Below are 26,725 nucleotides of genomic sequence, written 5' to 3' on the forward strand. Positions count from 1 at the left end.
CTCCAGGCAAGAACACTGGAGTGGGTTGCCATTTCCTTCTCCAGGGGATCTTCCCGACCCAGGGATGGAACCCGAGTCTCCGCATTGCAGGCAAACTCTTTACTGACTGACCCACCAGGTTCATTTGCCACCAGGTATTCAACAGTCACAAAGGAGACCATAAAACTATTAAATCAAAGTATTTCTCAGCAAGCCTACGCTGTTAGTGGGATTTTGTCAGCCACGAAAAGGGTTTTCAATCAGGCAAGTTTCCAAATGGACATTGCTTCCACTCAGGGCTGCCGGAGAGCCAGGCGTTCACACCCACCCTGAGAGATTGCTCATCTCCTCCGAAGCCCCCAGACCCCGTGCCCAGGGGTTTGTGTGCATTGTCTGTTGCTTTCAGTCTCTAGCAAGCTCTGCCTCCCCCAGGAAAGCGCATTAGCTTGGCTCACAGTGAGCTTTCTAAGCTAAGAGTACACCTACTCCCGGCCCCCATAGAAATGATCATGGCACCCCCTTAAGACCTTGGATCTTGGAGTGGGGGCACCGTCGTGTTAATTCTGCCTCCCCAGCTCTGATGTCTCCTCTGCTGGTGGGCAACTCTTGCTATAGTGGGCAGGCTCATCTGCCACGCACTTGGCATCTGGAGATCAGCTTTCACAGCTGGAAACGGAGGTCCCACCCTGACCTGGCCTTCTGTGTCCCCAGCCTCCACGTCTGATTTTCATCTTCCATAGGCATGTGTTAAACAGAAAAGAGGTTTCTCAAATGACAGCCTCAGAGTCTTAGGAAAATTCGGTGGATCCCAATTTCTTTTCTCTTTCTGCATGTTCCGTATAGACTTTTCCAGTGCACAGCCCACGTAGATCACTGACTTGGGGAAATGAGGTGGTTTTACGCAAGGATTAACTTGTTTGGGCTTCCCTTGTGGCTCAGCTGGTAAAGAATCCACCTGCAGTGTGGGAGACCTGGTTCGATCCCTGGGTTGGGAAGATTCCCTGGAGAAGGGAAAGGCTGCGCACTCCAGTTTTCTGTCCTGGAGAATTCCATGGACCATATACTTCATGGGGTTGCAAAGAGTCGGACATGATTGAGCGACTTTCACTTTTCACTATAACTTTTCCAGCTGTGTGGGGTTGGTAACACATGCTGACCTGTAACTCACACAGACACACCGTAGGAGTTGCTTTCCTTTCAGAGTCAGCATCTTACAGGCCATTGAGTTGTCACCAGGCTGGTGAGCTTTGAGATTTCTCTCGGGGTGACCAGCTGCTGCTTGCTTTTGTCGCTTGCAGACAACGATGAGTTACAGTTCCTCTGCCACCATGGTCTCCAGGCATCTTCATGACTTTTTCAAGAAATAAGCTTTCACTGGGCTTCCCAGGTGGCACAGCAGTGCAGGAGACCCAGGTTTGATCCCTGGGTTGGGAAGATCCCCTGGAGAAGGGAACGACAACCCACTCCACTATTCTTGTCTGGGAACTCCTACGGACAGACAGTCCATGGGGTTGCAAAGAGTCAGACAGGACTGAGTGACTAACATACACACAGGCTTGCACTGAACATAAAATATGAGATGAGTGATTTATGATAGGTGACCGGAAAGGAAGGAAAAACTGCCTTGCATAACTTTATAATGTTAATTTACGTAGTCCCATCTCATAGCCTTCTCTGTATCTTTTCAAAGCACACATAGAGATATGTGGGATTTGGGTAAAAGCTAAGCTTGGATAAGAGTCCAAGTGAAAACTTAGCATTTTTCCTGTGGCAGGTGGTCTGCTGTGAGTGGGTGCATCAGACACCCTGGATAGGCCTTTTGAGTAGAAGGTCAGCTGAAAAATAGAGCAGCATTTAGCCATTATTTAGAAGAGGAAGAGCGAATCACAAACGCCTTACAGACTCTGGTGAAATCCCCAAGGTGGGAAGACACAGGTTTGGGATAACAGGATAAAAATGCCCAAAGCCGGCGCTCTGTCTTTTCCAGAGTGCTCGAGGCAGCCTGTGCATTGGCAAGACAGGATGACCCCTAAGAAAGACCTGACCTCAATCCTAGTTCCACTGCCTCTGAGCTGTACGGCCCCTGCAGGCAGCTTCCCTCCTAAACCTCAGTTTGCTCATCTGTAAAATAGGGGAGCAGCATCATTATCCTCATAGGAATGTTTCAAGGTCAAATGGATGGGTGTATGTGACGTCTCTTCACAAGCTATAAAGCACCACATGCTGGTTTTAAGAAACGCTTTCCCGGAGAGTATTTGGCCCCACAGGACTGTATATGATATCGTTGTTTGACAGGTAAGGAAGCTGAGAGTTGTGGACTACAAGATCAGGTGTATTACATTATTTGAAGATCAGAGATCACTTTAAAAAAAATGATATAAATTCTTTTACGACTACTGAAATGGCAGAGACATTTCTTGGAAAACAGCAGTAACTGGAATGGGAGAACAGGATTGTCCCTCTGTCCTGTCCGAGGCTCCTAGTGACCTCTCTCTCGGCCACTTACCATGAGAGATGGTCGCTCAGTACCACACACCCGTGAAAGGCTGAGCCCCAGCCCCGCCCAGCCCAGCAGTTACCATCAGAAGTGTTTTTACCATCTTAAGGGAAGATTATTCTATGAACCAAAGAGCTTTCTTGTACAAAAGAGGGAAATCTTTGAGTTTCTATTGTAATAAGAATAGAATGCACATCCTTTGTATTTTCAAAACAGCTAAGTTCTGTTGAAAGAATTATTGCGTTCTTGATATGTCTTACTGTTGAGCATTTCTCTGAGCAGTGAATTTGGAAATACGAACAGAGAATGTTTTATTATGTTATCAGAGAATGGGAGGGGGAGCTGCCTCAGGTAAAAATACATTTTATTAATTAATTTTCTTTTTTTTTTTTCTTTCTGCCTCTCATTTCAGAACGATTTGATCACCACTGTCCCTGGGTAGGCAACTGTGTGGGGAAAAGAAACTACAGATTTTTTTATATGTTTATTTTATCTCTGTCTTTTCTGACAGTCTTTATATTTGCATTCGTTATCACCCACGTCATCCTTCGTAAGTATGCTGGCGAAATCAGATTACGTATGTAACCATTTGCCTGACTTTAGTTTTCTGATTTAATTTTGGTTTAATATTTTGGTCATTCCGGGCTCTCTCTTCTCTTTCTCCTCCCCCCTGCCCCCTCCTCACTTCCAGCTGCCCCCCTTTCTGTTTCTCCCCTCCCTCCCCGCCCCTCCCACCCCCATCTTCTGACAGCAGCTGCCAGGGGCACCCCTGGATCAGACTCACTTACGAGACTTTCTTCTTGACTCGTGATCCCTATTCCAACCTTGTGACTTCACTTTCTCTTCCGCTTAAGGGATCCCCAGGAGGAACCATCCCCACATTTTCACAGAGGATAATGTGTTGTCAAGATACCCGTTGAAAAACAGAACTTTAAAAAAAAAAATATGAATCTACTTAAGCAGGAATTGTCACCCTCCCTAAAAAAAAAAAAAAAAATTGGGGATAAAGACTGAACTTTCTTACACACAAGTCTATAATTGTGAGATACACATTTGATAAGATGTTTAATTATCTGCCAGGACATTGGCAAGCTATGAAGGATATAAGTGATTTTAATATATATTTGCCTAAACAAATGGCATTTTTCACTCCCCTTTCGAAGGTCATAACTTTGAACTCACTTTCCTATAATAGGGATGTGATGAGAAGGAAGCCACTTGGCTTTGACCTGTAAAGGTGAGCCTTTAAACTTTCATTACAGCTGTATTAGCAACATTAAAGACCAGCATCGCCTCTGTCCATATTCCTGAAGTACAACCATCCATTAGCAAGTCCAGAGCCTCTCTCTGGAATGTTTCTGGAAGTATCTAGATACATGCCTCACTTTCTTTCCTGAGGCAGCGATTAGACCGCAGTGTGCTAAGACCAAATTTAGACATGCACGTTCTCTACTTGCTCTCTTGGTGGGGGTTGAATGCGGGTTGGGGGGAGTGGGTGGTACTGGAAGTTTCACATTAGTTCTTTTTACTTTGGACCTTCATGGACTATTCCAAATTTTCACAGGCATTTTAAATCCTAGTTTCCATTCATTCTTTCCCAATCTTTTCATCTAAATGTAACACAAAGTTGTAATATGTGCATGAAAGCCATAACTTGCTGGGACAGCAGGAAGAGGATTATCACCAGTCAGAGACCCCTTTGCTCTTCCACACCACCTGGGAAGGATGGCCCCCGGGGGCACCTGTTCTATTTTCAGAGTCTCACAGTGGCAACAATGTAACTAGGGTCCTCAGTTCAGTCGCTCAGTCGTGTCTGACTCTTCGAGACCCCAGGGACTGCAGCACGCCAGGCCTCCCAGTCCATCACCAACTCCCGGAGCTTACTCAAACTCATGTCCATCGAGTCGGTGATGCCATCCAACCATCTCATCCTCTGTCGTCCCCTTCTCCTCCTGCCCTCAATCTTTCCCAACATCAAGGTCTTTTCAAATGAGTCAGTGCTTCACATCAGCTGGCCAAAGTACTGGAGTTTCAGCTTCAGCCTCAGTCCTTCCAAAGAACATGTATTAATAGACAGAAGAAGCCGTTGTTTACACAACTAGAGAAGAAAGAAGTACTAATATCCAGCATATTCATGACTGAAAATAGTCTTTAAATGTTGCCTCTATGTCATCTTTCAGTTCAGTTCAGTTCAGTCGCTCAGTCATGTCCGCATCTGCAACCCCATGAATCGCAGCACACCAGGCCTCCCTGTCCATCACCAACTCCCAGAGTTCACTCAAACTCATGTCCATCGAGTCGGTGATGCCATCCAGCCATCTCACTCTCTGTCGTCCCCATCTCCTCCCACCCCCAATCCCTCCCAGCATCAGAGTCTTTTCCAGTGAGTCAACTCATCGCATGAGGTGGCCAAAGTATTGGAGTTTCAGCTTCAGCATCAGTCCTTCCAATGAACACCCAGGATCGATCTCCTTTAGAATATCATCTTTAGCAACTTCAAAATGCCTACACACATATATAATCACACTGTGTTTATGGCCTTGCCCCTACATTCTGGGTATCAGGCAGTTTTTACCTCACACGTTAACTCTGGTAACACACGCACACTCTCACAGTGTGAAGCCCGTCACTTGCCACCACAGTGGCATTTTCATCTCTGCTGCAGTCCATGGGTCACAAAAGAGTCAGATATGACTAAACAACAACAAATTTTTGCTCATTCTGGTTTCAGCAAAATGGAGTTTGCTCTAGCTTATTCTGATATATTGTTAACCCAATCTTCTGCCCCCCCCCAAAAAAAAGCCTGCAAGTTACTGCAAAATTTTGGACAAAAACAAATAAAGGTTTTCCTCTCCCTGGTTCTGCACCACAACCCCACTAAACAACCTCACCCTGATCCCCGATTTGCGCTCAAGAAGGGCAGAGGCTTTACATGACTCTGTGATCCCCCCTACGATTCTGGAAGCCTTGGCAAAGGCAGAGAGCTGTTTGAGAGCAGCTGGGGACTGTGCCCCGAGTCCTCCCTGCCAGGAAGTGGGCTCTGAGAGGGGACACCAGATAGCCAGGGGCGGCCAGGGAGGAAGCCTGTTGTCCAGAGATCACCGGGAAAGTGACATCTGGATTTCCTCTTAGAGGAAGCAGAGCTTGAGGACACCATACGGTCTGGGCTCACCGGGGAAAGAGAAATCGTCTCTTCTTGCCCCTCCGTGTGCCTCGAGACTGCGTTTGCTCTAAGAGCCGCGGCCCGTCCATGCCCCCTGGGCTGTGGGAGGAACAAGGGGACCTCGAGCTCCCTCAGTTCTGCATTAGTCGGCATCCTTAGAGCACACGGCACATTCTTGGGCCTCCGAGGTGGCCGGTGGGCAGGAGCGGGTGGAAACCTGGGGAGGAGCTGGGGCCATCACACCGTCAGCCTCCTCCCGCCCAGCCTGGCTTCCAGTCCCACCAGGTGTCTGGAGCAGACAACGCCACTGAGACGCACTGGAACCAGTCCCGTGGCATCTGTCCTGCTCGCTCATTTCACGGCCACACCGGGGCCAGTTTATATCCCCAGAACACGGGGACCCAGCCTTGCCAACCCAAGGTGGGGGCCACTAAGAGCTCCTCTCTATGGGCTTTTCTTTCTCAAAAACTCTAACAGCAATACACAAAATAAAAACTGCTTTTTGTCAGATGCATCATTACTCCAGCCCCTGAAGAGATGTTTTCTTGCACAGTCTGTATTTACATGTCTCAAACCCCAAAGCAGTCAGCAGTATAGACTTCTGATTTATGAGTTTGTTTGCTCTGGGTGCAGAGAAAGGCGTCTTTCATACTTAGTCTAGTTTACAGGACACCCAGGGTCAAACGTTAACCAACTTCGGGGAAACAGTCTTTTGTAAAAGAAGAGAGAAAATAGCATACAGTATTCTATTTTCCTATTAAAATGAGGAAAACAAAGGAGTAATCAGAACTGTAACTTATGGGAAAGTATGCAGACATCCATCTGCTTTTACTGAACAAATATCCTCCAGATGTTGGGTCTACTTATGAATCTGCCATTTTCTTGTTGAATAACTTGGGTGGAATCTCACTGTCCGATCAGTATCGGAGCTCTACCAAATGTAATTTTATTGACCTCGAGACACCAATTATTTTTGTGTAGATGAGAGAGCTTCAGCGTGAAGGCTGTTTCTTGGAAGTGGTGTCTGATTACTAAATTCTGTTTCACTTCCCCAGGTTCCCAGCAGGCGGGATTCCTCAACGCTCTGAAGGACAGTCCTGCAAGATATCCTTTCCAGGCTATAGTTTTCACCATGTTAGCGTGTTAAGTATTGGACTGGCCTTCTCCTCAGTTACTTCACGGGCCTTGGCTTTCCTTCTCATAAATCGTATTCCTTCTCCTTCTGCAAAGCATCCAAAGAGCTCCTTGATATTCACCTGCGTGAGTAACAGCCTTTGAATTGCTTAAACCTTGAAGTGACTCATTTAGCCTCGTTGAAACTGAAGTGCTCTTTCGCTGGAAAACTAAGTGTGAATTCTTGCCCACCTCCAGAAACCCACACTGATTTGCGTTAAGTCAGGTTGGTTTACGGAGAAGCCAGGCTGAGTTCCAGCTGACTTCATTCTGATCAGCAGGTGGTCCCTACAGAATATTTATGGGCGCCCCTGTGTTTGGCCCTTCTTGTTGCAGTCACATGGGGATTCTCTGACCCTCTGTGTAGGTTCTGTCTAGGGGTTCGGTTTGGTGTCTGGGCAGTATGGATAACCCAGCAATTATTTCTCGAAACTGAACATCTGTTCACAGCCCTGAATAGAGATGGTCAGTCTCAAGTCATCTGGATTCATCCCATCCTCCCAAACAGTGTACACAGGCATGTAGCATTGTATTTTGAACTTCTTGAAAGAAAAACATTCACCCATGAAGTGCTTGAATGTTCTCCCGCACCCTCCCCTGCCCTCCTGGGTTTGACAATAATTGGTGTCGAGTCAGCCAGCTGGACACATTGACCTGGCTCCATCTGGGACCCAGCTGTCTGTCTTTTTCATATAATCAGTTAGACTAGATTTGGGCCTCCCTAGTGGCTCAGATGGTGAAGGATCTGCCTATAATATGGGAGACCTGGGTACAATCCCTGGGTGGGAAAATCCTCTGGAGAAGAGAATGGCAACCCACTCCAGTATTCTTGCTGCGATAATCTCCTGGACAGAGGAGCCTGGCCGGCTACAGTCTTGGGGTCGCAAAGAGTCAGACGCGATTGAGAAGCTACCCTGGGAGTAAGCTTCATCTTGTGGCAGAGAATTCTTAAAGAATGAAGAACTCTGCTAAAATGTACATGTCATGACCATCATTTAGCTGTTAAGATGAACCAGCTTGTGTGCCTAGAAGCTGGTTGTGTGCATGTGTGTGTGGTAATAGTAGTGGTGGTGGTGGTGGGATTTAGTTAGGTCTGTATGTCGTGTGCATGTGTGTGTGTGTGTGTACTTAGATGGTACAAAGTGTCTCCTTTCTGGCACCGCTGTGTTTATGGGCAGCACAGAATGTTGGCAGCAAGTGCAGATTCTATAGTCAGTTGCTAGTCTCTGAGAAAGGGGACAGGGACATATGAAGATATATGAAGGCTCTTGGCGAGTACATCTCACAGGTTTGTCCTGTCTTCTGTTAATGATCTGAGAAGCTAGAGTTAGCTAGAAGTTGGCCAGAAGTCAAGGTTTTGCTGGGAATGAAATTCTCGACCTCTGTGGCTGCTAAAAGCAGGTCCTTTGGGAAATGCCATCTTTGTTTCTCTTCCCAACCCTGCCAGGGGTGAGCATCCTCCTCCGTCATCACCTCTCTGTGTCCTTCAAGGCACATTGCTTTGGCATATCTCGTAGCCAAGCCTTGCCTTTTCTTTCCTGAAGACAAGGCTCGTCTTGGTCTTTCAGGAAATCAGTTCCGTTATGAAAACATGCTGGTCTTGTTAAGTTTAATAAATGCAACTCAGAACTGGCCTTGAGGTCTTAGGCTGCCAGCTGGAATGCTTCCTGAAGCCTCAGGAGTGTGGCAACCTCAGCCACCTCCCCTCCCCTGTCCCCGGGAACCTGTGTCTCTCCTGAGACCATGGGTCTGTCCTGGATGCCCAGGAAACATTTCAGACCATGGCAGTGGTCAATGAAGGGACTACTCTCTGCGGGGTTTCCCTGGTGGCTCAGATGGTAAAGAATCTGCCTGCAATGCAGGAGAGCTGGGTTCGATCCCTGGGTCAGGAAGATCCCCTGGAGAAGGAAATGGCTACATACTCCAGTATTCTTGTCTGGAAAATCCCATGGACAGAGGAGCCTGGTGGGCTACCGTCCATGCGGGGTTGCAAAGAGTCGGACATGACTGAGCAACTAACACTTTCCCTTTCTCAGCGGGGAGGGTGGAGAAGGGCTGACCTGAGCCTGGGGCATTTCAGCTGTTCGTTCTCCTTTGGGTCCCATAATTCCACTGGAGCAGAGAGGAGCGGGGTGATTGGGTTTGTTGTTGCTGGGTCTTCCTGGTGTCTGCTCCAGACCTCCTCACTCCAATCATAATCCCAGAGGAGGAGTCACAAAGAAGGACAGGAAGCGAGTCCTAGTCTGGAGTAAGAGCCTTTTAATTTCTGCTCTGCCACAATTAATGATAAGGTCTGGGGTCCTTTCTTTTAACTCTTTTGTATCTCAATTGTTTGACCTGTAATCGTGAACTGCTCTGAACTTGACAATGCTAAGCTGACAAATTCAATGACATGGAATATAAGGGAGAATGCTGAACGCCAGAGCAATGCTTCCGTGCGAGGCAGGAGTGATTTCAGAGAGGCTTCTTTGTGTGGCACTGTCTGCAACGGCAGGCTCTGCCGGAACGTCCTCATGGTTGACTGTGCCTGCCGTCTGTGTCATCAGAAGCACTGTACTCCCCAGCAAGGGGAGCAGACAAATGGTGCTGAGAGAAGGGGAGACAGTGTACTGTTTGAGTGGCACGCTGTTCATATGGAAAGGGGAGGAAGGAGAGAAATTCTCTTACTTGGTTTAGAGCAAATTTTAGCTGATTTTCCCTTGAAATATCATTCTCAGGTAGAGGTAAAGAGTTTCTTCTGTGGACCAGTTCTTGAAAACTCATGAAACTCTCAACCACTGACTTTCCAAACAGCGTTGCCATATCCAGGGCTGACCCTCCCCAGCAACAACCGGGCGTTTTCCCCTTTTGTGGGTGCTCCCCAGGCACGTCCTTCACATTCGGGAGCTTGGCAGCTGCAGCTGTGATAGCACAAGGGCTCTGAGTGCATGACCGGCCCCTTCCGGCCTCCAGACACAGCTACAAGGCTCCCCAGCACATCCAGGCTGGGGCCTGCTCTCGCAGGTGCCAGCTGTATCAGCTCCCAGCTGCTGTGTAACAAATAGCCACACATGTAGAGACTTAAAGCAACGGAAATTTACCATCACCCAGTTCTGCAGACCAGAAGTCCAGTAGGCTTGGCTGATTGCTACCCTATATCCAAGGCTGAAACCGTGGTGAGGCCGGCCTGGATGCTGATGTGAGGTCTCGGGAGCATCCTCTTCTGGCTCGTTCAGGTCCTTGACTAAAATCATGGAGTGTAGGACTGAGGCTCCTTTCCTGGCTCTGTCCCCTGACTCCAGACTCCCTTCGTCTTCAAGGCCAGTAACAAGGGAGCTCACACTCTGCGTCTCTCCTGCCTCATCTGCTCACATCTCTGACCTCAGCCAGAAAGACTCTCTGCTTTTAAGGAGAGGATGTACCCAGATCACTCAGGAAAATCTCCCTGTCTCTAGGTTCACGACCTTCAGTCTACAAACTCCCCTTTGCCATGTGCATAAAGTATTCACAGATACCAGGGATTAGGTCATCTTTGGGGAGGCCACTGTCCTGTCTATCCCACAAGCCCTCAGGTAAGGGGTACCCCAGGAATCAGACACTCATGCGCAGGTGGATTTGAGAGGATTTTTCTCTGAACCCATTTGGGAAGCTCACTAGAAGTCACCAGGTCACTTAAAAAAAAAAAAAAATTATTTAACTGCTCCAAGTCTTATTTGCAGCATATGGAATCTTTAGATGTGGCATGCGAACTCTTAGCTGTGAAATGTGGGATCTTGGTCAGGGATTGAACCTGGGCACCCTGCGCTGGTCCAGAGTCCTCGCCACTGGACCACCAGGGAAGTCCCCACCAGGTCACTTCCATGTCTTCCTTCCCTTCCCTTTCTGTCCTTCTGTTAATCTAGGAGAGAGGGGATGGGAGACAAAATTGGATGGGCTTTTGAAAATGTTGTATATATTATACATACATTTATACATATGTATATCTATGCTCACATACATGCACGTATCTGTGTATATGTATATATGTGAGGGAAGCCAGGTGGCGCTAGTGGTAAAGAACCCATCTGCCAATGCAGGAGACATAAGAGATGCGGGTTCCATCCCTGGGTCGGGAAGATCCCCTGGAAGAGGGCATGGCAACCCACTCCAGTGTTCTTGCCTGGAGAGTCCTGGCAAGGATCCTGGCGAGCTATGGTCCATGGGGTCTCAAAGAGTCAGACACGACTGAAATGACTTAACACACATGTACACACCTGTGTATATATGTGCATGTGTGTGTGTATACAACACACACGCAGAAGAATACACACACACACACACACACATATGAATCTCCACCCTGAGTTCAGGTTGAAAATGTTAGTAGAATGCCTCAGGAGGGCCTTGTTGAATTAGCCAACCCTTCACAGAGTATGGGGACCATTATTATCTAACTTGACTCCTGCTGACTTGGTCCCCATTTGGTTTTGTGGGACCTCCTGACCCACTGTCGCTCTGGGCTCCTGCCTGGAGAATGATGACCTAAAGCTGAAGCCTGAATATCCCAGGGAGCTGCCCAGCCAAGCTACAGACCCTCTGACCAAACCACTCCGTTTCTCTCTCGGGGAAATGCAGAACCAAGAGCAAGGCTGAGGAGGAATGGGAAGCAAAGCTGCCCAGCAGGGAGGGAGGAGCAGGGAGAGGCATGAGAGGCCTGGGCCACACCCCAACCCAGATCTGCTTTATTGTTTTCGGAAGCAGTGGAGCATTTGGGGAATGTCAGACATATCCATACATCAAAGTGAGGTGTTTTTTCTTTACAAAGCACAGACACTTTCTAGGTGTGCCTCTCACACTCTTCCCCAATCAATGCTCTGTTCTGACCAGGTACTTACTGTTTGAAATACATGTTTTGGGGGAGAGTTCCCCTAATTGAGTGAGTCTCTTAAGAAGTGCTGAGTTCTGATGTTTTATCATAAATTCATATTCCAGAAGAAAAAAGTATGCTTTGGGTCCTACTGGGTTATGATGTATTTTTGAAAAACAAAACATTAACTTCTGAGGGATAACTGTCTTCCCTTGTGGCTCAGCAGTAAAGACATGCCTGCCAATACAGGAGACGTGGATCAATCCCGGGTCAGGAAGATCCCCTGGAGGAGGGCATGGCAATCCACTCTAGTAATCTTGCCTGGAGAATCCCATGGACAGAGGAGCCTGGCAGGCTGCAGTCCCTGGGGTCACAAAGAGTCGGACACGACTGAGCGACTGAACAACATGTGTAATTAGTAAGACTGGAGCCCCTCAGGTTGCTTGTTCAGTATTTCTGGCTCCTGCTGTTCCTCCAGTCATCTGTATGACTTTGGAAGCGGCCTGGAGGTGGCTGGGTGGAAGCTTCTAAGGGCAGCTTTTAGTGCAGAGAAAGGTGCGTGAACCACCAGGGCTGCTCAGGAATGGCATGGCCTGGGGAAGACAGGTCACAGGGACAGAGGTCCTCAAAAAGAGGATGCATCCTGCTGATCAGGGGGAGATTCCAGCATCAGATAGAGGTTAAACTCAGTCGCTCTAGCTCCCTCCCTCCGCTGAGGCGCTAGGAGTTTGGGAGTCTCTTTTGAGGTGGTTGATTTATGATGGGTGAGACTGATGTGTGAAGTTTCACACTCACAAAAGCCATCTTCCGATGACAGCAGCACTGCCCACGGCGTGTCGTCACCAGACATGGAGTCTGTGTGTGAACAAGAATCTGCAAAGCACCGAGTTCTTAAACAAGAGGAGGTTTTCCAGCTAAATTGCCCAAACCCAGGAGTGTCCAGGGCAGCCCTTGCAAGTGACCCCTGCAGAAGTGATCTCAGGCAAGAATTTAAAACACTTCAGTAGCCTCCGGTCTGATCTCCTGACCATGGTACAAACCAGGCAAAGGTTTCTCACTGTGGATGTCATCTGCAAAATATCCAACTCAAAACAGCCTCGTTGATGAAGTGAGACAGATTAGAAACCAAAATGGCGAAGTAGCCGGGACTCGAAAAATACTGCTATGAATGATGGGAGCGTGGATAAACTAAAAGCTTGTCATCGGGTCCACGTGGAACCAGCCAGGCCTTTGGGAGAAGAGCATCAGCCAGCTTGTTCAGGAAGCGAGCCCGGTGTCCGGGGGTGGGGTCTGGTTCCAGCGCGGCGCAAAGCCCGAGAGGAGGCGGTGGGGGATGCAGCTGAGAAGCAGGGGCAAGGAGAGACGGAGCGTCATCAGTGGCTGGGGCGAGAATGCCTGGCTCTGGCTCGTTGGCCGGCACCGCACAGGCCCTTCCCTGGCTGCCTCTTGCCCTGCCAGTGCGGAGGTTAGGACCACCAGAATCCCCCTTGGCAGGAGCACGTCCAGCCTGGAGCATCCGCCGTCCTCCTCTTGCTCCTCCTGCCCCACCTCCCGTTGCCTGTCCTGGCTCCCTGTGACCGTTTTCTCCCTTTGGTCTCTGCATCAGAGGAGCACAGGCATGCGCGGCTGCCCGGACTTTCAGCGCCCCCTTCCCCACCTCCCCTGGGGAAGAGATGAAAGGAGAATCTCCTCCGGGGCCGCCGTCTTCAGCCCCCAGCCAGGCGGGTCCGGCCAAGGAGGCCGTCCCTGTATCTGCTTCCTTCACGGTCACTGTACTGAGCACCCACCATGTGCAATACCTGCCAGGGTATGAAGTCTAGAACAATCCAGCAGCCCTGAGCTTCGAAGCACATCGACCAGAGGCCAGAGCAGCCATGGGCGGCAGGGCGACTCATTCTTCTCAATGGACATCTGCGGATGCCAAGATCTGAGCTCTGACTCTGGTTTCTGAAAAGCAGAGTAAGTCTTCAGTGTGCCCGGAGGAGGGGGCAGTTCCGGAAGGAGCCTGCACCTCCTGCAGGGAAGTCAAGAGGCTTCCGCAGGTGCAGGTAGCGTGTGCACAGGGCTGGGAAGGTGCAGTTCTAACCGGGATGAGTGTGGGGTGAGTAGGGGAGGCAGGAGGCTGTTCTTAGGGCTGGAGCCGGGCTTGGGTTCACTCCTTCACTCAGCACGGTTACCTAGGAGGTCACTGGGAGCCCTAATAGTGTCAGCACCCAGATGCTCTTACAGATGGACATACACTCACACACATAGACACACACACACACACACGGTGGGGTTGGGGGAGGGCACCGTGATAGCTGAGCCCTGACTGGGGGCCCAGATTGCACTCGTTTCACAGCACTGTCAGACAGGCACCCATGGCCTGATGGGCATCATTCTATTTTAGTGGAATTTGGTAGAAGGCTTGGAGTTGGCCCAGAGGCTGTCAGAAAGGGGGCACCTGGGGCCAATGGAATATTCATGAAGGCAGGACAGTTCAGTTCAGTCGCTGTTGTGTCCGACTCTTTGCGACTTCATGGACTGCAGCACTCCAGGCTTCCCTGTCCATCACCAACTTCTGGAGTTCACTCAAACTCATGTCCATTGAGTCGGTGATGCCATCCAACCATCTCATCCTCTGTTGTCCCCTTTTCCTCCTGCCCTCAATCTTTCCCAGCTACAGGATCTTTTCCAATGAGTCAGTTCTTTGCATCAGGTGGCCAGAGTATTGGAGTTTCAGCTTCAGCATCAGTCCTTCCAATGAACACCCAGGACTGATCTCCTTTAGGATGGACTGGTTGGATCTCCCTGCTGTCCAAGGGACTCTCAAGAGTCTTCTCCAACACCACAGTTCAAAAGCATCAATTCTTTGGTGCTCAGCTTTCTTTATGATCCAACTCTCACATCCATACATGACTACTGGAAAAACCATAGCTTTGACTAGACGGACCTTTGAAGGCAGGGCAGGTCTTCACTCACCCAGCTCTCAGGGCCCACCCATCCTAGGGTCTGATGATGCTCAGGGGGTCCCGGAAAAGATAGAACAGGTGCCTGAGGTCTCACAGCAGGATCTCTCGGGGAGATTAATGACCCCCATTTAGGCTCAGCAGCATTTCCAGAACTAGAGCCTGGCCCCCTCCACCCAGGGAACTGAGACTCTCCCCTGCTGCCCTGACCAGGCAGATGGAGGGAGTTCTGTGAAGAAGCACAGATTATGTCTCTGAAGATCACGGAGGGGGCGTGAAGTTTTGGGTTTTTGAAATCACCCAACTGATACAGGAACATATTCTCACAGAATGAATTTTAATCGTCAGGATAAAAAGGAAGTTTTGCCCTTGACCCCCCATCATTCTGTAGAGTCCTTGTGGGGTTTTGTGAGTCTTTCCATACGATCTTCTCAGAGTTCGAATACATATACTGTACGTGTGCCTTCACACACAGCAGATGGGGGGAACTGCTTTACCTAAAGGGAATCATACATACCCTTTGAAGTGTTCTGCAGTTTGATTTTCAAATATTTTCCGAAGGCATGTCAACACAGAGATGCCATTCTTCTTTCAACGGTTTAATAGAATTCCAGAGTATAGATGAACCATAGTGTGTTCTTCTGTGAATGGCTATTTAGACTTTTTTTTTTTCACTACTCAGAAAATGAGGTAGTGTTTTTTCTTGTATTATCTCTTTGTGCACAAGTGTTAGTATTTCTCTAGATTGACACCTAGATGTAGAGTCACTGAGTTAGAAGCTGCTGCTGCTGAGTCGCTTCAGTCGTATCCGACTCTGTGCAACCCCATAGACGGCAGTCCACCAGGCTCCCCCGTCCCTGGGATTTTCCAAGCAAGAACACTGGGATGGGGTGCCATCGCCTTCTCCTAGAGTTAGAAGCTAACTGAGAGTTAGCTTCAGTACTGATGGTGGTGGTGGTTTAGTCGCTCCGTCGTGTCCAACTCTTTGCAACTCCATGGACTGGGGCCCGCCAGGCTTCTCAGTCCTTGGGATTTTTCCAAGTAAGAGTACTGGAGTGGGTTGCTATTTCCCTCTCCAGGGGATCTTCCTGACCCAGGGATCGAACCTGGGTCTCCTGTACTGCAGGCAGATTCTTAAACGACTGAGCCATCAGGGAATATTGTCCCCTAAAGAGAGTGTACCAACTTACGCTCCATTTCTCCCCACCTTCACCCACGTTGGTGACAGTCTCATCAGAACCGTGATTTTTGCCAATTTGATGGGGAGGGAAAAAATCATTGTTTTAATTTCCATTTTCTGGATAATAATCAGCTTGCACATATTTCCATGATTGTTGACCCTTTTTCTCACCTCAGTGCCAGTTCAAACTCTTTGAACGCTTTTCGGTTGGGTTGTTTGTTCTTTTCATGTTAACATTTTTTGTATATTCTCAGTAATAATTTTATAACTAGCTTTTTCCAATATTTTTCTCCCAACTTGTCACTTACCTTTTAACTTAACTTTTTAAACAGAAAGTATAATTTATTAACAAATTCTGTTCTATAAATCTCATCCTACATGGCTCCTGGGCTTCCCTGGTGGCTCAGTGGCAAAGAACCCACCTGCCAGTGCAGGGACTTGAGCTCGATCCCTGGGTTGGGAAGATCCCTGGAGGAGGGCATGGCGATCCACTCCAGTATTCTTGCCTGGAGGATCCCACGGACCCAAGAGCATGGTGGGCTACAGTTCACTGGGTTGCAAAGAGTCAGACATGACTTAGTAGCCAAACAACAACATGGCTTCTAGGTTTTGTGCCATATATCCTCACCCCCAAAATGATGCAAATATTTCCTTCATTTTCTTCTAATACCTTCCTATTTTGCTTCTTAAGTCTGGCATAGTAACTTATCTGTGATATAATTTTGTGTGTGTCGGGGAGGTGGTGAGCTAAAGTTCTAACTTCATTTTTCCCGAATGTTTAGTGAAGTGTCTCAATACTGCTTGCTAGTGGTTCTAGCAGTTGTCAAACTTGATAGTCTCGGAATTCTTTTACACTCTTAAAAATTACTGAGGACCTGGAGAGCTTCTGTTCATGTGGATTATGCCTATTTCATCATGTTTGAAATTAAAACTGAGAAATTGGAGGGAATCCCCTGTTGGTCAGGTACTTAGGACTCTGCGCTTTCATTGCTGCGTTCCCCCTGTTCAGTCCTTGGTTGGGAAACTAGGATCCCACAGGCTGCTCAGCAAAAAGGAAAAAACACAGAAATTTTTTAAAAAACACAGAAATGCATAAGAGGGGTGAGGCCATCATCTTGCAACAGGCAGCCTCCAGAAGAAGCCACCACGTGGTAGCGTGAGAGTCAGGCTGGGAAACAATGTTTTGGTGATAGTAGGAAAATACTTTTGATCTGGAGGGTCCCCTGAAAGGAACTTGGGGACTCTAGCAGTCCACGGGTCCCAATTTGAGAACCACTGGTCTATTCTTTCACCTCTAATTTGAAATGCCATCTTTGCCCTGTGTGTTCACAGCCTGTTTACTCTGTTCTCACCTTGTTTTGTTTGCTAGAAAGGTCTTCTCCTGCTCCCACCTCCCGGATTTTTTTTTCCCCAAAATTCCTTACCTATTCTTGTATGTTTTCTCTTCCTGATGAATTTTCGAATCAGTATGTCAAATTCCATTTAAAAAGTTCCAGTTGGAAATTTGACTGGCGTTATAGCAACTTCATAGATTAACTGGGGACCACTACGTACCTCTATGGAGAAGGAAATGGCAACCCACTCCAGTATTCTTGCCTAGAGAATCTCATGGATGAAGGAGCCTGGTGGGTTGCAGTCCATGGGGTCTCAAGGAGTCGGACATGACTGAGTGACTTCACTTTCACTTTTACGCACCTCTATATAAGCATTTAGGAGAAAGGATTGGAAAGATTGAAAGACGATGGCCCAGTGATCCAGTCTGAAGGGTCCCGGTAACTTGATCTTCAGTGTGTCTGTCGTGTAAATCATCAGAAAGCCAGCACCCCCAACCCCAGACTCAGTGACGGGCCCTCAAGTGACAGGAACACAAGCTTATCTCTAAGGATTAGAGAGTCACCTAATTGATGAGAAGAATAGGCGGACAAGTTCCTGAACCTAAATATCTAAAAGCATTAGAGGCTGATGTAGACATTTCACCTGGAGAACAAAGGGGTCTATTGTTGATATCTGCTCATCCATCAAAGCCCTTCCTGTAAGTGAGCATGGCCTTTCTTACTATCATTTTGAGAAAAACTAAAGGACGAAAAGATTACGCATCCCATCTGTTTCTTGTATGTTAAGCATCAGAGCCTCAGACAGAGACCTGAAGCAGAAAAAGATGCAGGAAAACCTAAGGGTGGGTGGCCAGTGCCCACCGAGAAAGGCCCCCTGGCACCGAGCGGCACCCCGGTCACACATGGAAAGGGTGCTCAGAGCGGAAGGGGTCCAAGGCAAGCATTCCCTGGCCGTTCTGGAATCTGGGAATTTTGGTCAGTGAGGAAATTCACATGAAATACAGACTTTTCAAAATAAACTGTTATCTGGATTTGGCACTTGGCAAAAAAAAAATCCCGTGGCCAGCCTGGCGGCTGGGATGTGGGGAGCTGGGCGATGACATGTTAGCAGAGACAAGTTCTTCCCCCGGGGCGGTGCTGAGACTCTGGGACTGGTGAACAAGGTGTGATGTCATGGGCAGCCTCAGCCGTGCTGTCGGAGCTCTGAGGCCTCAGAGTCAGGGCCTGTCGTGTGACGCTCCATGGCCTGGGGCCTCAGGAAGCTTTTTCTCTCCTGCAGGTCTGGAGACCATGTTCTGTTCTACCATGAATCGCTGTCTGAGTTTTTATAAGTGGCTTGACTTCTCTGGGCCTTAGCTCTTCATTTTACAAATAAGTATTTTGTCAAATGAAAGAATTAGAATAAATCAGGACATCTTTACTTAGAGTTCATGACTATCCATGGAGAGGCATCAGGGGCGTTTTTAAGCCTCCTGAAATTTTAAGAAAAAAAATGTGTCTGTGTGAACTTTTTTTTACTTTGCCAACAAAGGTCTGTCTAGTCAAAGCTATGGTTTTTCCAGTAGTCATGTATGGATGTGAGAGTTGGACCATAAAGAAAGCTGAATGCCAAAGAATTGATGCTTCTGAACTGTGGTGTTGGAGAAGACTCTTGAGAGTCCTTTGGACTGCAAGGAGATCCAACCAGTCCATCCTAAAGGAAATCAGTCCTGAATATTCTTTGGAAGGACTGATGCTGAAGCTTAACTCCAACACTTTGGCCACCTGATGTAAAGAATGACTCATTGGAAAAGACCCTGATGCTGGGAAACAGTGAAGGCAGGAGGAGAAGGGGATGACAAAGGATGAAATGGTTGGATGGCATGACCATCTCAGTGGACATGAGTTTGAGTAAGCTCCGGGAGTTGGTGATGAACAGGGAGGCCTGGTGTGCTGAAACCCATGGGGTCTCAAAGAGTCAGACATGACTGAGCGACTGAACTGAACTGAAATGAAGGTTTAAAACCTTTGGTTCCATGACCTCTCACCTTTTACAATTCCCCAAATACTGAGGTGCCCTCACTATTCTGCCTGGCAATATTTCTGCATCTTTGCCAGGCCGTCTCTTCTTGCTTACCTTCCCACGGGCAAGCAGACCCCTATTCCCTGAGGGTGGGGAGCTTACCTTCCCCCACTGTCCTGAGTGCAGGGCTGGGTGCCCCGAAAGGCACAGAGCAGGCATTTCTAGGATCATGTGGAAACTCGAGGAGGTACACCCACCCACTGGCATTTTTAGTCTTTTCCAATTCCCTAGCCATCTAGCGAGCACTTTGGCATGCAGCAGGTTGACCTGGGGTCAAGGGTCATTTGAAGCCATACTCTTGGCCACGAAGGAGGCTCTTGTCTTCTTGGGGGCTGGGGAAGACACATGAAGGCTGGCAGAGGTAACTGCTGTGCTTTGAAACATCTTTGAGGCAGTAAACATCCAGCTGCTTATTAAATTGGCTCCTACTGCTGTTGGCCTATTTCCACTCATGTCTTTTTTTTTTTAAATCAGTAAATGGATTTTGATATATTAAAGCAGAATTTATGTTTCTTAATCTTATTATGGTGTAGATATTTTCAACATGAAGCTGTTGGGTCAGTGAGAGGATGCGTTCTTCAGATATTCAGTCTGAGAGTGAATTTGAGGGGGATGCAGTCTTTAAGGTGCCATGGGTTCGAGAATCCCTGATGAAGAGGGTCCCCATCTCCCCCAGCCGAGGTTGGGAACAGCCTAGAGCTGCCTGTCCCTCAGCAAGAATCAGGAAAGGACCCGGCCTTCCACACTTTCAAGGTTCAAATCCCTGCTCTGCTGTTTCCTATGCAAATTACGTAACTGCTTCCTGCCTCGGTTTCCCTACGGGTCCAGTGGGAATCAGACTTCTCACTGCGTTGCTCTCAGGATTGAGTGAGTTATTCCCTGTGAAGCCTTTGGAACAGGGCCTGACACACAGCCAGTGATGCCAGCATTGTTAGGAATGGTGGTGACTGTCCCTCCAGACGTCCTGTGGGTGACGGGGCGGCTGTCGGTGGGGAGTCAGAGGGGGCTGCATCTCGCATCCTACCTGGAATCCGTGTCGTTTTGACCCGGCTGTGAGCTAACAGTGGAGCTGCATTCTGTTATTTATAAAATGTTTCCAAAGCACGTGAGATATTAATATAGAACACTGTGTATTTGTGGGAGGAGGGGCGGCTATGAACCTTTAAAACGCCGCGTCTGCTGGTAACAATGCCTCCTTTTGGAGATAATCGCGTCAGTGGCATTGCAAAAGGAACAGCAGCTGCGAAGCAAGCAGTAGCCACGCTAGATGCTATGACCCCCCTCTACCTTCACATGCCAGCTTGCATATGTTCATGGATGGATATTGCATATGTTTTGACAGGCCCATTGTTCTGCCTGGATTGTGAACTGTTCATGACGCATAAGTATTTTTGAGACAGTAGATGGGCTCTGTGTGTGTGTGTGTGTGTACGTGTGTGTGTTAGTCGCTCAGTAGTTTCCTACTCTGCAATCCCGTGGACTGCAGCTCGCCAGACTCCTCCGTGTGTGTGTGTGTGTACGTGTGTGTGTTAGTCGCTCAGTAGTTTCCGACTCTGCAATCCCGTGGACTGCAGCTCGCCAGACTCCTCCGTGTGTGTGTGTGTGTACGTGTGTGTGTTAGTCGCTCAGTAGTTTCCTACTCTGCAATCCCATGGACTGCAGCTCGCCAGACTCCTCCGTGTGTGTGTGTGTACGTGTGTGTGTTAGTCGCTCAGTAGTTTCCGACTCTGCAATCCCACGGACTGCAGCTCGCCAGACTCTTACATCCGTGGAATTCTCCAGGCAAGAAGACTGGAGTGGGGCGCCATTCTTGGCTCTTCGTGTGTGATTCAGTAAATAAATCTTTCGGTTCATTCTTCACTCTCGTTCCTACGCTGTTTGCATCCCGTTTGTCGCTTCCTCTTTGGCCTCTCTGCCCTCTTGCTTTTCCCTCCCAGCCTGCGCAAGCTCATCGCCAGTGTCAGCTTCTTTCCCACCACCCAGTTCTCCTGACTCAGGCTTCCTCGTCTGTTGCCCTGGGCTCCACTTCGCCTCTGCCTGCCAGCCGGTGCGGGCAGGGCTCCCGTGTTGCTGCCTCCCCCTATCTGTGCCCTTTTGGGTGGGGAGATGCGGCTGGGAGGAGGGGCATCTGTGAGCCCTGACCTGCGGGCAGGCAGTTGAGAAGGATCATCTTTGCTATCTGAGTCACCGTCCCCGTGTCCCCATGTGCAGCGAGACCTCTGCCATAACCGTTTGTCTCCCTGGGTAACCCTGGCAGAAATCGAAGTGTTGCCCAGGCTGGTAGCAGGGGCCTGCTTCTCTCCATCTCTCTCTTCCCACTCCGATCCTCCCTACCTCTCTGTACTAACCCACTTTTCCAGAATCCACCATAGACTTCCTCTTCTTGGGATATGCGGCTCCTCCTCCATCCCATTCACCTCCTTCCTCTGGAGGACTGCGTGGGACCCCTGGCGCACCACGTGTTGGATCTGTAAGACCCCCACTGCTCACGCTGTTGGCACCTTGGCCAGCTGGGCATCGTTCTCTTGAAATGTCCTTTTAATTTCTGAGTAGGACTCTTCTGAGACCTTGCAGTTTCTAGAAATTTAAACCTTAGAAAAGCAAAGCATCTTTCCACTTTTCCAAGAGCAGACCCAGTGGTTTATTCTGATGTTGAATGTCAGTCAACAGGCGGGAGACCATTCACGCCTCCTGTTTCATATGCAGCCGGACAGTGGCATTTGTTAATCATGACATGGCAGATGGTGGCATTGCCTTGGCTGATATATTCATTTCTCTGGTCCAAGAGAAGTTATATCCAAACCTGAAAAAAATCAATGGTGATATATTACAGCATGATCTATAACTTCCATCCTTGGAAGCATGAGGAAAGCACAAGTATTTTACTTTCTCTGGCCTGTCATTTATCAATGGCAAATGCATGATGTATATTTAAACTCCCAGACCTCTGACAATTTTTTTCCCTGAGATCCATCTGTATCTTGTAAATAGAATCTTATCAATATTTGTGGGACAGAAAAATTCTCTACTCTTTTCAGACGGCCACACTCTTGGTTGATTTATCTCATCTGTTGAAGAATGCCAGGCTTTTTTTTTTCCTTTGGTTTTAGCGTATCTTATGGAACTCACAGGGGCAGGAGGAGAAGGGGACAACAGAGAGTGAGATGGCTGGATGGCATCACCAACTTGATGGACATGAGTTTGAGTGAACTCCAGGAGTTGGTGATGGACAGGGAGGCCTGGCGTGCTGTGATTCATGGGATCGCAAAGAGTCAGACACGACTGAGCGACTGAACTGAACTGAACTAAACTGATGGAACTCACAGCTCCCCATCACTCAATGTCTGGTGTGGATCCAGGTTTCCTAGTTGCCTGTCAAATAGCTGAGGACAGCCCTATGTGTCAGGGTTGGCTGAGGGGCTGGGCTAAGGTCCCCTAAGAAAAAATCCAACTCACCCTGATGCCACACTGAGAAATGCTCCCGCAGGGTCAGAAACCCATCCACAATGGGAGTAGGCATCCCGTGGGGTGAAGGGCCATCCAGGGAGGGAGACAGCCAGGAAGATAAACTCTGCCTGGGTTCCAGTTGCCTGCGGTCAGCCCTGCAGTGGCTGTCACAGCCTCAGATCAGGTCAGCAGAGAAACTTGTCAGTGCTCCAACCCAGTTTTCAGAAGCCAAGGGGGTAGAAGCGGCAATTGAAGTGAGATTCAATATTAAGTCCATTCAGCAAAGACCTGGGCCGCTGCCCACGCCAACCAGAGTGCTCCCTGGTTTTGCTGCCACTGCCTGTGGCTGCGCGGTGGGTCACGAGGAAGGTGCCAAGGTCAGGCGGGGAGGACAGTCAGGAACTACCAGCTGTGAGAAAGGAACAAGGTCTGTTCAGCGAGCCCGCCAATCCCCTGCTGAGCATAAATGCTGCACCATGAAGGAGGATGGGGCCTTGTGCCTGCCCCAGAGGGTCTTCCCTGACTGGGAGACCACCGATGCCAGGCTAGATGGATGCCAGGGCCTGAGTGAGGGCCTGCGGGTGGCTCCTGTCCAAATCTCATTCACCCGGCTCCCCTGGGGCCCTGAAAATGTCACGGTTCTGCCAGTTCACCTCCTTGACTCCGGGTACTGTGCTGGAGGCCGTGGTCTGCTTCTTCTCCGTCTGGTCCATCGTGGGGCTCTCGGGTTTCCACACGTACCTGATAAGTTCCAACCAGACCACGAATGAAGACGTAAGTTCCTGAGGGGTGGGGCCCGGGCGTGTTCTTTGGTGGGAAATAGAGAACGGAGAGGTGGGGGCGGCCAGGTCTTCCGAGTTCCCGTTCCAGATATGAGTCCCTGGGAGCTAAGAGCCTGCGGGAGAAGCATGTCCAACACCCACCTCCAATGTCTCTGTCACAAACCATGACCTTGTCCTGACTTCACCACTTGGAGACTCAGACCATCTGGCTGACCCTTAATCCTAAGGCCTGAGGTGGGCTTCTGCTCTGTTCCTTTGCAGCGTTTTGAGAGCGACTTGCCGCCCTGCCCCACGAAGAGAGACAGTGCAGGCTGGCATCTCGCAGACAATGATTCCATTATATTTTGGGAGGCGACTGCCCCGACCCAAAATTTAACCTTTTGTCTAGGATTATCTGCCTGTATTTAATGATGACAGGGAGGAGATATAAAACCAGAAAACCTAATGTTGGAAAATGTTTTGTCATGACCCTGGTCCCTTCTGCTCTGAATATTTGATTCTGACAGAAGTCTCTGTCAGTACGTGAACTAAATGTCTCAGAATTAGTCAGGTTGCCTTAAAGACTTGAAAAATCAGTGCTGATGAGATGCATGAGTTCAGAGACTGTTAAGACTGTTACTTGTGGTTGGTAACTAAGAACATCAGAAATACTCTGCAGGAGTATTTAGGAGCTGAATCCAGGCTATCAATGGGCAATTGGAGGAGGCACATTACCCACTTAATTCCATTACTATTTATCACACTAAATGTGATACAAAAACAGCCTCCACTGGTGGGACATCCCTGGTGGTCCAGTGGCTAGGACTTCACCTTCCAGTGCAAGGGATGAGGGTTTGAACCCTGCTCAGGGAGCTGAGATCCCATAAACCTCATGGCCAAAAAAACCAAAACATAAAACAGAAGCACTATTGTAACAAATTCAGTAAAGACTTTAAAGATGGTGTTTAAAAAAAAAAGATCTTCACTGGCTTATGTGAACAGGCCTTTAAGTACCAGGTTGTGGAAATAAGAGATTTTTTTCCCCAGAGAATGCTACTTCTCCCCCTGGTCTGACCTGCTGTTTGGGGTTATTTCCAAGTTTAGAGTAAATGCCAGTTGTCCTTGGGAAAAGTACCTCGGTTTCTCCAGCTGAAGAAACGAGTGAGGACGTTCGCATTCTTTATAGACTTCTCATGGTCCGATTGACCCAGCCTGGGGCATTGGTGCGAGGCAGACTGTGTCACTCACTGTCCTTTTCTTTCAGATCAAAGGATCTTGGTCAAATAAAAGAGGTAAAGAAAATTACAACCCCTACAGCTACGGAAACATCTTCACAAACTGCTGCGTCGCGCTGTGCGGACCAGTCTCTCCAAGGTGAGACTCAGACAGCACTTGTTGCTGTTCAGTCGCTCGGTCGTGTCCGGCTCTTTGCGACCCCCATGGACTTCAGCACTCCGGGCTTCCCTGTCCTTCACCATCCCCCAGAGCTTGCTCAAATTTATGTGCTTCCCTGATGGCTCAGCTGGTAAAGAATCCACCTCGAATGCGGGAGATCTGGGTTCAGTCCCTGGGTTGGGAAGATTCCCCTGGAGAAGGGAAAGGCTACCCACTCCAGTGTTCTGTTCTGGAGAATCCCATGGACTGTATAATCCATGGGGTCGCAAAGAGTCGGACACGACTGAGCGACTTTCACTTTCACTGTGTCCACTGCGTCGGCGGTGCCATCCAGCCATCTCGTCCTCTGTCGTCCCCTTCTCCTCCTGCCTTCAATCTTTCCCAGCATCAGGGTCAACCCAGGGAAGTGCACAGCCTTGTGTGTTAGCAGAGGCCTCAGGCGGCCGCTGTGGAGACCACCAGCCCGGTCAGCTCTCTGCTCATGCTATGGAGACACGACCTTAAAGAAATAGAGATGTGACTTGTGTTGTGCGTATTGTTTCATGCTCGGCATAACATAATTCCATAATTCCACTGAATTTGTGTCGTTTGGGAAAATCGCCTCAGGATCAAAATAGGGAAACTGAGGCACAGGACTCCCCCCCCCGCCATGAATTACTAGAAGATGTTGAATGTCTGTGATGCTCAGGGGGCTGTAGAGAGGGACCCGGGACACAGTGGAGGAAGTGATTAGAAAGTCTGTAGAGGTAAGTGGTGAGAGCTGAGTCGTACAGAAAGACATGCTAGAATAGTTCAGAGGGAGCGATCCGTGTGGCCTGAAGGAGCTGAGACTCTGGTGATGGTGAGACAGCAGTCATATTAATAATGGCTGTGGCTGACGTTTGCAGAATAGCATTACACTCTGTTCTAAGTGCTTTACATGGATGAACTTTTAAAACCTCACTCTGTACTTACGTGCTAAATCACTTCAGTTGTGTCTGACTCTTTGCAACCCTATAACCCTCCAGGCTCCTCTGTCCATGGGATTCTCCAGGCAAGAATACTACAGTTGGTTGCCATTTCCTTCTCTAGGGGATCTTCCCAACCCAGGGATTCAAGCGGCGTCTCTTAAGTCTCCTGCATTGGCAGGCAGGTTCTTTATCACTAGCACCACCTGGGAAGCCCTTCTGTACTTAGGAGGTACTATTACATCGCATTATATGGAAGAGGAAACCGAAGCACAGAGAAGTTAAATAACACGCCCAAGATCACACAGCTCGTAAGTGCTGCCTCGTCAGGACCCAGACCTAGGCATCTGACATCGGAACCCATGTGTGTTAGCTAGTACCTGCTGCCTCCAAGTCAGAACTATGCAGAACACAGTCAGCTCTAGACTTTTTGTGAGTTACACCCATGTTTATAGACTATTTCCAACTGATTAGCCAAACAATCCAACAATATTTACTGAGCACGTTTTCCAGGTTTCTAGGGTGAGTTTCCAAGCCTTCCTCTCTTTTGACCTCTAACTGCGTAAATGGAGAGAAACCACAAAGCCACTGGTTTGTCTCCACTTTGGGCTTCCCTGATAGCTCAGTTGGTAAAGAATTCACCTGCAATGCAGGAGACCCTGGTTCGATTCCTGGGTCAGGAAGATCCCCTGGAAAAGGGATAGGCTACCCACTCCAGTATTCTTGGACTTCCCTTGTGGCTCAGCTGGTAAAGAATCTGCCTGCAATGTGGGAGACCTGGGTTGGAAAGATCCCCTGGAGAGGGGAAAGGCTACACACTCCAGTATTCTGGCCTGGAGAATTCCATGACTGTATGGCCCACAGGATTGCAAAGAGTCAGACACAACTGAGCGACTTTCACTTTTCTCTATAGCTCCATGGCCAGTCTTCACTGACATGTGCTCATGGATTGCAAACTGGGTTTGATAGTCAGGGAAACTTCATTAGGGAAGGAAGAGTGATCCTCACCCCGCC

General features: G+C 48.7%; 1 protein-coding gene across 2 annotated transcripts in view; it reads left to right on the forward strand.

Moving 5' to 3' along the window:
* The window catches only part of ZDHHC14 (zDHHC palmitoyltransferase 14), a 296,791-nt gene that overhangs the window by 250,450 nt on the left and 19,616 nt on the right, over nucleotides 1-26,725 (forward strand). For both annotated transcript variants that reach the window (XM_055433246.2, XM_055433247.2), the window contains exons 4-7: nucleotides 2,889-3,026; nucleotides 6,695-6,743; nucleotides 23,280-23,382; nucleotides 24,634-24,743. In XM_055433246.2, the coding sequence (XP_055289221.1) occupies nucleotides 2,889-3,026; nucleotides 6,695-6,743; nucleotides 23,280-23,382; nucleotides 24,634-24,743 (400 nt within the window). The remainder of the gene's footprint in view (nucleotides 1-2,888; nucleotides 3,027-6,694; nucleotides 6,744-23,279; nucleotides 23,383-24,633; nucleotides 24,744-26,725) is intronic.

The sequence above is a fragment of the Moschus berezovskii genome, chromosome 10 (assembly GCF_049115385.1).
Source record: "Moschus berezovskii isolate FMDL1 chromosome 10, NW_MosBer_1.0, whole genome shotgun sequence".
NCBI lineage: Eukaryota > Metazoa > Chordata > Mammalia > Artiodactyla > Moschidae > Moschus > Moschus berezovskii.